Raw genomic sequence first — 12,318 nt, 5'->3', positions numbered from 1 at the left:
AATATAATAACCATACTAACCATCCCTTTTCCAGCAGTGTCCCATTTCCACCTGTCACTTTTCCTGAGACAGGTCTTGGATTAAACTTGGTTTAGAGAAGCCTGTGTCACCCCATGGAGTCCTTTCTGCTGCTGGGAGGTCTTCTAGAAGACCTCTTTTGGAAATCAGCCACCACATCATGGATCATTTGGAAATCAAGTGAGCTGGTGGGGGGAGCATTTGGCCATTGTTTGGCAATTGTTTTTACCTGGGTGGAATTTATTTAGTCTTACATTTTAAAATTATTGGAAGGAACAGAAGATTCTCAATCTCACAAATTCTTCTTTTAGAGTCACCACACAACTACTTGTGGTGTATACACAGTGCTTAAGAAAAGGCTTTTATTAATTTATAGCAAAAAAACCTAACAACCTTGTTTAAATTTTTTGCTAATGTTTTTATTTGAGAGATTAAAAAACCCAAACAACAAAAGTCCCGACATTAAGAAAAAGAAGCAGAAGAGCTACCGATGAGAAATGGTCTGGATTTGCCACTCAACAGTGGCACCAGTCTGCACACAAGCCAGCTGCAGGCAGAGATCCGGCAGAGACCAACATGGTACTCAGAGACCGAATGCAGTACAAGAAACAGCAAACCCAAGAATCAGAAATCAAGGCCATAAAACCCCAACAACACCCCATCTGAGTCTTACTTCCAATGAGAAACATAGGCAAACTAGCGTTTTAGGCTCGTCCCGCATTACAGATGGAATCTGCACTTAAGTTTGTGGCATAGCAAAGGCTGCTAAGGAACTTGGCAGAATGGCCACGCTTCGCCACCGGGCTCTGGGCTGAGGAGGTGACATTTTGGCTTTGCCAGCCCGCTGAGTTACTATGGAGTCCTCAGTTCCATGGATGATATTTTAAGGCAGGGGGGTAGCTGTGGGGAAAAAAAAGAGGGCCACAACTTGCTTTGTAAGTACTAAGAGGAAGCTAGAAGTCCAACAAGGATCATGGCCTCTTCAGTACTCCACAGCTACAGGTACAGCAACATTGAATAGATAATGTACATAACATTACTTATAGACTCTACATGTAAAACGTTAACCAATTTATCATGGAAATCTGGTAACAAGCAACATTGCCGTATAAATTCACACTTTGAGAAAGGCTAAGTGTGGAAGCCTCCTTTGCAAGAGGATTTTCAGTCAGTTTTGTATAGAAAATATTAAAATGATGACAATTTGTTCTCTGAATCTCAATTGATTATTGGGTTAGTTTTCACAAACAAAGAAAGGTTCTCTTTAGAAAATGTGTGAATCTTCAGAGTATGAATTCACAATCTAAGTACTAAATAATTAAAAAAAAGCAACGTTTCAACTGTCAGGAAGTCTTAGTTGGCCACAATCTTTTAAAGCAGTAACAGCAATACAAGACATAGAAAAGCTTTTCCTGCAACACTTGTAAATGTAAAAGTATTCATGTTAAATGCAACAGAACTAATAAAGAACAAACTGCTGTAGAAGAGAAAAAGGAGAAACTAGCTGTGCATTCAGCCATCTTCCTTACAGTTGAACTCCAGCTACTTAAAAACATATTGACTTCATTACTTGGAAAATGATGTCCCATAGGTAATTGGTCTGCATACTCCTATGAAATATGTTGCCCCAAATGGCATGACACCCCTTCTTGAAAAGTTTTTAATCTCATGTCCACCATTAGCTCCACAGTTTAAACAAAAAAACAACTATCCAAATGTAAAATGCTCTTTTTTTTTTTAATTACTAAATTAAGAAAGTTAAACAGTTTTAAAATGTAAACTTGTGAATAAACCATAACAAAATGTAATTAAGATTTTAAAATTTGCAACTCAGTATTAAAAACTCAATAGAAATAGAAAGGAAATTTTTTTGTGTTTTTTGGTTAAACGTAAGTAATTCAAGGCTGGTACAGACAACTGAAAAGGTAATACTTTGTTCTGTGCATCCCCCATGAAATGTAAAGAAGTGCATAGTAATTCCACTGGAGAACTTGCAGACACAGAGAAAGTAATTTCATTAGCAGTACAGGACACTCAACACACTTATTTTACAATGGAAAAATGTTACACATAAAACAGAAAAATCCTAGTTGCATGACCAACAGTTTAGCAGGGGGACATGGCTAAAATGCTATTATTTTAAGACCATCTGAATGTGGTTACACTGCTTAATTAATCTTTTTGAAACATTTCAGTATACATGTTTTGATACAAGAAGTCCTTGCAGTTTCAATTTTCCAGTTCAAACGGTGATGGTGTAGTTTTCTTGCTTTAAATATGTTCGTTTTAATTTCAAGAACAAATCATCACACACTTGTCAAACATTGGAAACATTACTGTAAATACAGCACGTGATTCCTGAAAGAGCAAAGTTACAACCATCTACAGGTACATAATCATAAACAAAAAGTGCAATCCAATTTAAAAAAATCATGCTTGGCAAAAGCCAAAAATTAGATCACTGGCTTTCAGAATCCCACCAGTGTTTTCATGTCTGCAGTAAAATTATCGCTTTCTGGGTACAGCTGCAGCAGGATTCATTCAATTCCAAATGAGCCTCCTCTGCAATAGCACCCATTTACTGTATGTACAGGTATGTATATATATTATATATATTTTATATATAAAAAAGCAAAAACCCAAACACCTGTCCTGATTTTTTATTTGTTAAAACATGAAAAAAAAATGTTTTAGACAAAGAGGCCACTTCTGGAAAATAATACTTTTAGTTGAATCAGGAGAAGACTAGTTAAAATCACATAGGTTTTGCATTTTAAAAAAAGGAAAGCACTAGGATCAGTTATTGGCACTGAGTTACTATTTACAATGAACAGAGGTTTTGCAGTTTACATAACATCGATACAATGCAGTTTTGGAGTCTTTGATTAAGAAAAAACAAGTGTTTTTCTCCTTTTCATCCAGGACATTCAGATTATTAGGACAAGTGGTCATAGGCAAGGGCTGTGGAAGTTCCCAGCTGCAGCCCCTCCTGTGCACTGCAGTGCTGGAAGATGTTGCACTCTGGAGAAGCCGATCACAGAGTTGGAAGGTGGAGAGCAGGTGGGACAGGGCTGAGAAATTCCTGGTAATTCATGACAGTGTCTGGAAACCAGGGATTTACAGGTTGTCACCAGGCTGGTACTGGGGTTCTGTTGCAGTGAAGTAGTCTTCAAGAAAACCCTGTAAATATTCAAAAGTTGGACGCTCCTCTGGGTCTTTTTTCCAGCAGTGAATCATAAGCTCATGCAGGGAGATGGGACAGTCCTGAGGACATGGCATCCGATAACCTCGTTCTACTTGCTCCAAGACTTCCCGGTTATTCATGCCTGTGAAAGGTAAATTGCAGAAAAATGAACCAAGTACAACTATATCTACAACACATGTGGTTTACTAATTTCTTTTGGTTAAGACAAGCGGAACACAACCACATTGATGTCCTATTTCAGCTCCTCATCCACTGCAAGGTAACCTGAATTATTTTCTTTCTCAGTAGAGAGTTTTTAGGATCAAGTGATGAGCAGAATACTGCTCCCATGGTTACCCTCTTGGCTTACTCATAATGGGCAGGATTTGGTGCTTTCCCTCTCTGACAGCAGGAACTGTGACATGTAATACATGATGTGCTTAAGGAAAACAAATGCATTGCAAAAAATGAAAAATTCAAAATTCTAGAAATCAGGATGAATTTCTGAAACCCTTGCCCTGAGCGTGGGCCTTTGTGAAAACATTCTGTGAGGTCATGCTGCAGGACTTCAAGACAAACTGTGCTACTCCTGGCTACCAGGGTTGTCCAGCAGCATTGCCTTCAGTATCAGCCCAGAAGCTCATTGCTGCTGACCTGCACTCCCTCCATCTGTGCTGGTTACTACAGTTTCTATCATAGCCGACTGTTCCCAAACCAAAACAGAACAAAGCTGCTCACGAGACAAGTCAAATGCCAAGCAAAACATCTTCACTAAAGAACCACAGCTCTCCCTCTCTCACTCAGAAGAAAAAAGTAAAAAGTCGATGACCTTCACAGAATCATAGAAACATTTAGGTTGGAAAAGACCCTTAAGATCGCTGATCCAATTGTTAGATCCAATCGTTAACCTAACACTGCCAAGTCCACCACTGAACCATGTCCCTACAGGACTTTTAAATACCTCCAGGGATGGTGACTCATCTTGCTTGACTCTGAGAGGAAGGCCAGGCCCTTTGCTACTTTTTCTTTTCTGTGTAACCCCTTGATTCCTCTGCTGAAGTGCTTTCCACCAAACACTAACTGCAAGTCACTCTAAGCTCTAGTTTACACCTCTCTCCCAGTACTCTCTTTTTAACAGTACCAGAGGTAAGACTGGCACCACAGGCGTGCAGAGGTGTTTCAGAGCAAGCCTGCACGCTGACTGCAAGCTTTGTGCTTGCCCTGCCCCAGTTTCCTGCTGAAAAATATCTGCAGAATTCATTCTCCTGACTTAGCAGTCCTGCCAAGCATTTCTGCAGGAGAACCAGCAGGGACACTTCAGTTTCTCCATGACTGAATCTAGAAACCAGCACCTCAATGTTGCACTTTGTGTTAGCTTATCCTCTTCCTGGCTTCCCTGACACTGTCCTTCCCTGGGAAACCTCCACTTTCCTCTAGCAGGATGTCCTTTTGAGGAGTCTCGTCCCACCTCCAGAACCCAAAATCTCGTATTTGTTGTAAACTCATTTGTGAGGAATAATTCAATCACCTTCTTCAATACAGATTCATTTATCCACTCTACACTTTGACTTGTAGAAATGTCTGGTTTTGGTTAGGATAGAGTTAACTTTCTTCCTAATAGCTGGTACAATGTTGTGTTTTGGATTTAGTATGAGAATAATGTTGGTAACACACTGATGTTTTAGTTGCTGATAAGTAGAGTTCATCCTACGTCAAGGACTTTTCAGTTTCTCATGCTCTGCCAGTGAGGAGGTGCACAAGAAGCTGGGAGAAACTGTATTGTGCATAATTTGTTTTTCTTGGCTTATATGCCTCTCTTTTTCATTTCCAATAAAATTATTATTATATTTGACTTTATTTCAGTTATTAAACTGTTATTATCTCAACCTCTTGGATATCAGCAGGAGGATATTACTTTGTCAAGATAAAAAGAAATGGTTTTACCTTTTTTTTTTGATTCTCCTCCCCATCCCACCTTTGGGGGGCCTGGGGGTGGGCAGTGGGAGTGAGCAAGTGTCTGTGTGGTATTTAAGTTACTGGCTGGGGTTAAGCCATGACAGGGAATAAAATCCTTACATTACATAGCTTTTAGGCCAGTAACTTAGCTGTAACCTTGGATTTGATCTTTAGTCTGTATCCTCATGTCCTGGCTGTGTTTAATTATTAAGGATGCTTAGAAAAAAACATCTGTATCATTCTTCTATCAGCCTTTTCTGACCATCCACCTCTAGATTTTCATCTCATGTTAGGATTACAAAACCCCTCTTCCTCTTATCTTGTCATGGTAATTTCCTCCTACTGATATCCATTTGCAGTGTTTGGGCAAGGATCATATTCCTCTCCTGTCACTGTAACCATCCCTGGCATGGTCTCCCCACTTATTCCTTGTATTTATATTTAGGCTCTCAGTTTTCCATGTCGTGGCCACAGCATGGTTCTGCTTAGCTTACTGCAGCACCTCCCATTTTCAAACACGAGGAGTACTTGGTTTAGTTTCATGTATGGGTTTTACTGCAAGGCAAGGGAAAGGAGAAAGGAAAAGTAAGGCACTGCTTCTTTTGCTGCCTGTTGTGCATTGAGGAGCCTCTCCAGAAAACTGTCTCATACACTTACAGGCCTCTCCTTAATGCTCCCTTTTGCAGGTAAAATTGCAAAAAGAAAGGTTAGATTACTGATTTACAGTATTCCCTAACCTGCAGACCAACACTTGAGCACTGGTTTCTTGTGTTTCATTTATCAGGTGCATCCACCCACCATATTTTTGGTGTTAGGTATTTATAAACTAGAAGCAAATGCTTTGAGTGGCTCCTAAAGTGGACCATAATGAGGTCTTCAAAATTATGAAAACCAACTAATAAATAACAAGCTTCTACAGACATCAGATTTTCTGCATAGAGCTAAGGTTCTCCTATACTATTGACTCCAAACTGATGTTTTTAGGTCACAGAGGCTCACAACAAACTAGAACACACTGAACAAATATTTGGATATTCCTCACGATCCAGCAAGAACATTTCCAAAGATATTTTACTTTTTCATTAGACTACAAAACACTGCTGGTCTGTTAGGCACCACAAACCCAAGGCAGCATCAACCCAAACTTTCTGGCCTTTTCTGCTGTTTTCAAGATACTACAAGAAAAAAAAAAAACATGCACATTTTGTTCACATTGTGTTCTCAATATTAGCTTTATAAATTTGTGTTTTGAACAAAAATCTTTTTTCATATCCTTGTCTTTGAATCAGGTGAATTACCTCGTGTTTTGGGGTGAGAAATTTTGCTGTGCTTTGCTTCCCTTAATATATTAAAGGCTGTGAAAATAACTGTTACCGGTAACTCATCTGTTTGTATATAAATAACCACTAGCAAACTGCATTCTTTGCTTTTATTTTGGCAGTACATCCTTAAGTACAACATGGATGGAAGCAACAGGAGCAGAAAAGCTCCTTCCCAACTGATTTGCTGTTCTAAGATATCAAATGTTTGGTATTTTTATCCAGTGCTTTACTCAGTGCTGCAAAGCACACTCTGAAACCTGATAAGGAACTGTGTGCTGGAAGAAAAACCCTGAGGAGACAGAAGGGGGAGGAAAAACATAAACAGCTCTTCACTTCCCTTTGTTTAACAAAAAGGTAGGAAAAAGAACATGAAAGAGACATTGCTGTCTGAAATCATAGTCATTTTTTTGTCCCTGGAAAGTGAGTCAAGCCAGGTTTTTTCATCACAGTTTAATCCAGGAAAATGCTCTTCTTTTCTTTTCTCCTTTCTCCTTTCTCCTTTCCCTTCCCCCACGGTAAACCCCGGTTATGAAACTAAAGCAAGTAATCCTCATGTTCCTCACTGGAATTCATACATCCAGCAAGGGCTGAAATACCTAGGATTTGCCAAAGAAATTCTGTTAGTTTTGACGTGAACTGCTAATTTAAAAACAGAGTTTCAAAGACTTTTATGTCTAAATCAGTTAGATTACTAGTCAGACTTATAAAAAATAGCAGTGCTTCAGGTATACATTTTACCTCTTAAATGACCTATTTATGTTTACAAACCTATTCTATAGACTTACTTATCTTATCCTGCAAGTTTTAGTGTTTCTCTTTCGATAGCTGGAGTCTGTCATATCTTCACTTCTAACACCATAGAGAGAATATCTGAGCAGTCTGTACAACTCCTCTCTCCTAATGAATACCCACGAGTTTCAACTCTTAATAAATAATAAATGACATTCTGCTTGCAGTATGCTTCCAGACCCCTTAAAAGTTTATCCTAAAATCCTTAAATCTGTGAAAAAAAAAAATACTCAGCAATATTCTTTTGTTGGGTACAGCTCTAACACCTGTGTTGGGGTAACACCTGGTATCAATCCAGCATGGGGGACAAATAGAGCGAGAGCAGCCCTGCTGAGAAGGACTTGGGTGTGCTGGTGGAGGAGAGGCTGGGCATGAGCTGGCAATGGGCACCTGCAGCCCAGAAAGCCAAAAGTGTCCTGGGCTGCATCCAAAGCAGATTGGCCAGCAGGGCAAAGGAGGAAATTCTGCCTCTCTGCTCTGCTCTGGTGAGACTCCACCTGGAACTCTGCATCCAGCTCTGGGTTCCCAGCACAAGATGGACCTGTTGGAGCGAGTCCACAGAAGGACTGAAATGAGAAATGGCTGAGAAAATTGGGATTGTTCAGCCTGGAGAAGAGAAACTATTGGAATAAAATCCCAATATTGCTGAGTGGAGCATGCCTGGGCTCGTCCAGCCCTAATGCTCTGAACCAAAAGTAGCAGCTGTGGATGTTTCACCTTTTGGTTGGCTGGAGGTTGCAGTTAGGCACTCAGAATGAGTCCGTGCGTGGTAGAAACTCAGTTTACCTCTAGTGGAAAAGTTCAGGCGATGGTGAAGAGGAAAAGAGCGGATTCCACCAGCTGGTTAAATCCAGAGTTTATGCCAGGGTGACAGAGCTCTGAATCTCGGTAACAGCTCCAACAGAATACCGACCGCATGGTTTCAGTGACTTTTAAGCGCACAGGGAGGGGGGAGGGAGAGAATAGGTGAGCCACCAACCAGGTGGGAGGGGGAGGGTCTCAGGGGACAATGACACCTGGACAGGCCAATGACCCCAGGTCTGAGAAGCATCTTTTGATCTTCTGCCAATCACATGATGCCCTTACTGGAATGTGGAACTTGACAGACAGCAGTTAGGAAGAAGGCAAGGGGGCAGGGGGAGGGGAAGGAAGAAGGTGGCACACCTGAGGGACAGGATATAGCTTCCCACTGCAACAGAAACCTTTGGGGAAACCTTACTGTGGCCTACCAGCACTTGGAGGGGGCCTGTTAGTGGAGCCTGATGGGATAGGACAAGGGGTAATGGTTTTAAACTGAAGGAGACTAAATTTGGATTAGGTATAAGAAAGAAAGTTTTTTTACAATGAGGGTGGTAAAACACTGGAGCAGGTTGCCCAGAGTGGTCATGGATGCCCAATCCCTGGGAGCATTCAGGTTCAGGCTGGACGGGACTCTTGAGCAACCTGAGATATCCCTGCTTATGGTAGGATTGGACTAGATGACCTTTAAGAGGTCCCTTCCCACCCAGACTATTCTATCATTGTAGAATTCTATGAAAAGTCAGCTTGTGCTCAGGATGTTTCAAGAATTACGATTTGGCCAAGAAGAAAACATCCAATTCCCAAAAGACGGCTTTTCCATTAGCTTTTTATTCCCTGAAAAGACCAAAAATCAAATAACCTCTCACCATCCAGCTTTATTAGTGAAACCTTCAATAATCTCAGGATGCCACAGGATATGGCCACTCTAATGCTCAGTACAATAAAAATCTACTGCCCATATAGACTGGGGACAGAAATGCAATACTGCTTGGCTTTTCTTAGAAAAGTTGTAGGAACTTAAGTTACAGTGACTTTAAGAGTTACTGTGACACAAAAAAAAGATGTGGAGTTTCCAATTGTGGCAGAAGAAAACACAGGAAAGTACTTTGGTGTGCTCTTAGGAGCTTGATTAGATGGAGCACAGCAGATGTGCAAATAGCATGGATCTGGGCAATGCTGCTCTTCCAAAAAACAGGAAACATTACTGTAACTAGGGAGTGTCCCTGCATGCAAACTAATGAGCTATGCAGATTACTTTGGGACATGTGAAGTCCAGTGAGGAGAGTGATTGTTTTAGGCTACTTTACTCTTGCTTTCTTCTCTTGGACTGTAGTGGGTTGACTCTGGCTGGCTGCCAAGCACCCACCAAAGCCTCTCTCTCACTCCACAGCTGGACAGGGAAGAGAAAATATAACAAAGGGTTCATGAGTTGAGATAAGGACTGGGATAGATCACTTGCCAAATAGTGTCACGGGCAAAACAGGCTAGAACTGGAGATAACAATTGAATTTATTGCTAACAAAATCAGAGCAGGGTAATTAGAAGTAAAATAAGACCTTAAAAACAGTTCTAGCTCCTCCCTCAGTGGTGCAGGGAGACAGGGAATGGGTGCTATGGTCAGCTCATCACTGGTTGTTTCTCATGCAGCTCAGGGAGAGAGAGGAGTCCTTCCCCTGCTCCAGCATGGGGTCCCTACATGGGAGACAGTTCTCCATGAACTTTTCCAGCATGGGTCCATCCCACAGGCAACAGTTCTCCCCAGACTGCCACGTGGGTCACTCTTCCACGGTCCTTCAAGGGCAGGCTGCTCCAGCAGGGGCTCCTCTCTCCAGGGGCCTCCCACAAGGTCACAGCCTCTTCTCAGGCACCCCTCCCCATCCTCCCACTATGATAGCTTGGCCATGCAAACCCAATACACAGACTGGGAATGATGCTCCTTCCATGTCGGAATTCAGGACATCCCTCTGGCTGTCCTGGACTGCCAAGACCCCTGCCAAGGGTCTCAGAGACCCTGGCACAGAGCCCAAGATGCTTGTGGTTTTGATTATGACCCATGGAGCAAATTACCAACCGTAGATGAAGATCTGCAAGCCACAAGAGATTAAGTAGAATGATAGTGAATTTATCACGGGGTGAAAAATAGATTTTTGGGTTTTTAGAATGGGGGTTCAGGGGGCAAGATGGAGGAATCTGGGTGTGTCCAGCCTTTCTCCTTCTTCTTCTTGGCCTCCATCTTCTGCTGTGATGTTGGCACTTTTAGATTGGTTTAGAGTAGAAGCTCACTGTCTAACATGGGTGATAGGTATTGGAAAGTAATTGTAAATATTGTACACATAGTTTTTAGTATAAAGACATAACAGCACCCCGGGGCAGGCAGAGTGCCTCTGACTGTCTTGCTGAGTGGACCTCGGCTGGACAGAAGAAAGAATTTTATAGATAAGATACAATAAACAACCTTGAGAGCGAGAAATGAAGAGCTCTGACTCCTTCTTTGAGCGCTGGGCTGGGAAAAGAGACTTTCTAACTTATCTCGGGGTCACTCTGACCAGCTAGAGATCCTGAGACTTCCAGACCCAATGCATGCTTTCAGACCAGTGGTCAAAGTAATATAGTGCACAGAAGGGAACAGCAAAGCTGCTCCTAAGGGAAGACAACCTCTGAATGCTATTCTTACTGAGTGCAATGCAAACCAAGTTATTTCTGGGGAAAAGGAGGAACAAGTTTTAAAACTCTGGAAGTCATGCCACTTCACTTAGAAATTAAAGCCTGAAAACCCCCAACATCTCATCCTCAAAGCTAGACTGTCGAAACCTGTTTTTTGCTTTGGTTTTATTTTTTAAAATAAGTTATTTCCTTGATATAACAGATGACTAGATGCAACCTTGAGCTACAGCATTTGTGAGCAGAGCTTCCTTGCTTACAAATAAACCCTGACCTTATCTATCCTATGTGGTGACTACACCTCTTTCTTTACCTTTTATTTACCATCCATGATGATGTTACACCTGCTGGCTCACTGTTATGTACTTGGCCCCAGGCTTGGGTAGCACATGCTCTCTGGCACTCGTGGCCCAGCTTCCCCCAGGGATGAGGAGGCTGAATACAGCTGCCCAAAGGCTGCAGGGATGCTTGGAGCCCAGGCTCAGAGACCGGCCTGTCCAGAGGCAGCAATGTGAGTAGCACCATAGCTGTCACACTAGAGTTAAAATGAAAATGCTCTTGGCGTGACAACTGCAGCAGAAAGCACAAGGGGCAAGGTCAGAGGCACTTGTTTGGTATGGCTGATATTTCTCCCTATCACAAAGGCAGCATGTTAAAAACCCACAGATTCTCCAAATGCTGCTAGGGAAGGGCATTTGTCAAAGAGAAAAGAAACTGACACTGAGAAACGTCCCCTCAGCAAACTCTTTCTTAAGCTTGGTTCCTCCTCTGGCCCAGTCTATTTTTCATTTCTCCACTGTAATACTGGAAATAGAGACTCTGTGTGAAAGACTCTGAAAGTTGCTTATTTGAATCTGTTGCCTTGTGAAAAGGATAAAAAAGCATAAATTAGTTATCATAGTGGCCCATTATGATCACAGACAGAGAAACAGGCTTGGTTGAAGTATGAACATGAGGACACCTTCCAAAAAGTTGGTCTTACTTGTGGGAGCTGTAGAGTTTGGGGCAAGGCTTTATTATGAACTCTAGACGGATCTTTATCTCCACCAGCAAAATCTTTACTGCTCATATATCTCACTACTGCACCAGCCTCTCTTCCAACACGGGGCATCAGGGCAGGAGCTGGTTGCAATCTGTAGGACAAAGAATGCCAAGTTCTGTGCCACCCAGTCTGTTTCCCTGCTGTAAACTGCCTGCCTTCCCCCTCTGTCCTACTCTTTGTGCTTTTCCCTCCTTCTACACAAGCTTAAAACAATGGTTCCAGACATGGGAAAGCACGAGGTATGGTGTCCTGCAGGCATGGGTACCACCCCAGGACTGGGTTGTACGCTGTAAATCATCTCTCCAGGCACTAAGAGCTTGTCAAGCAAGAGAGCAATCCCTTTGTCTGAGGACCTCTCTCCACTTCTCCCAGCCTGCTACAAGCTGTAAGCAGGAACATCAGGACAACATGCCCACAACTATTTCAGAAACTGGATATTACAGCAGACAGACAGTTCCATGACCTTCTTTGTCTCAAGGCTGACACTTTTCAGTGTCACTTCTTGGGTACCAAAGTGCTGGCAGTGCCAACAGACTGCATTCTCT

General features: G+C 42.1%; 1 protein-coding gene across 3 annotated transcripts in view; it reads right to left on the bottom strand.

Annotated features, from left to right (window-relative positions):
* Positions 1–412: 412 nt before the first annotated feature.
* Positions 413–12,318, bottom strand: part of FYN (FYN proto-oncogene, Src family tyrosine kinase) — a 140,513-nt gene continuing 128,607 nt past the window's right edge. For all 3 annotated transcript variants that reach the window (XM_059842274.1, XM_059842273.1, XM_059842275.1), the window contains one exon: positions 413–3,344. In XM_059842274.1, the coding sequence (XP_059698257.1) occupies positions 3,136–3,344 (209 nt within the window). In that variant the 3' untranslated portion in view covers positions 413–3,135. The remainder of the gene's footprint in view (positions 3,345–12,318) is intronic.

This window comes from Haemorhous mexicanus, chromosome 3 (genome assembly GCF_027477595.1).
Source record: "Haemorhous mexicanus isolate bHaeMex1 chromosome 3, bHaeMex1.pri, whole genome shotgun sequence".
In the NCBI taxonomy this organism is placed as follows: domain Eukaryota; kingdom Metazoa; phylum Chordata; class Aves; order Passeriformes; family Fringillidae; genus Haemorhous; species Haemorhous mexicanus.
This window is presented reverse-complemented; position numbering and strand designations above follow the sequence as displayed.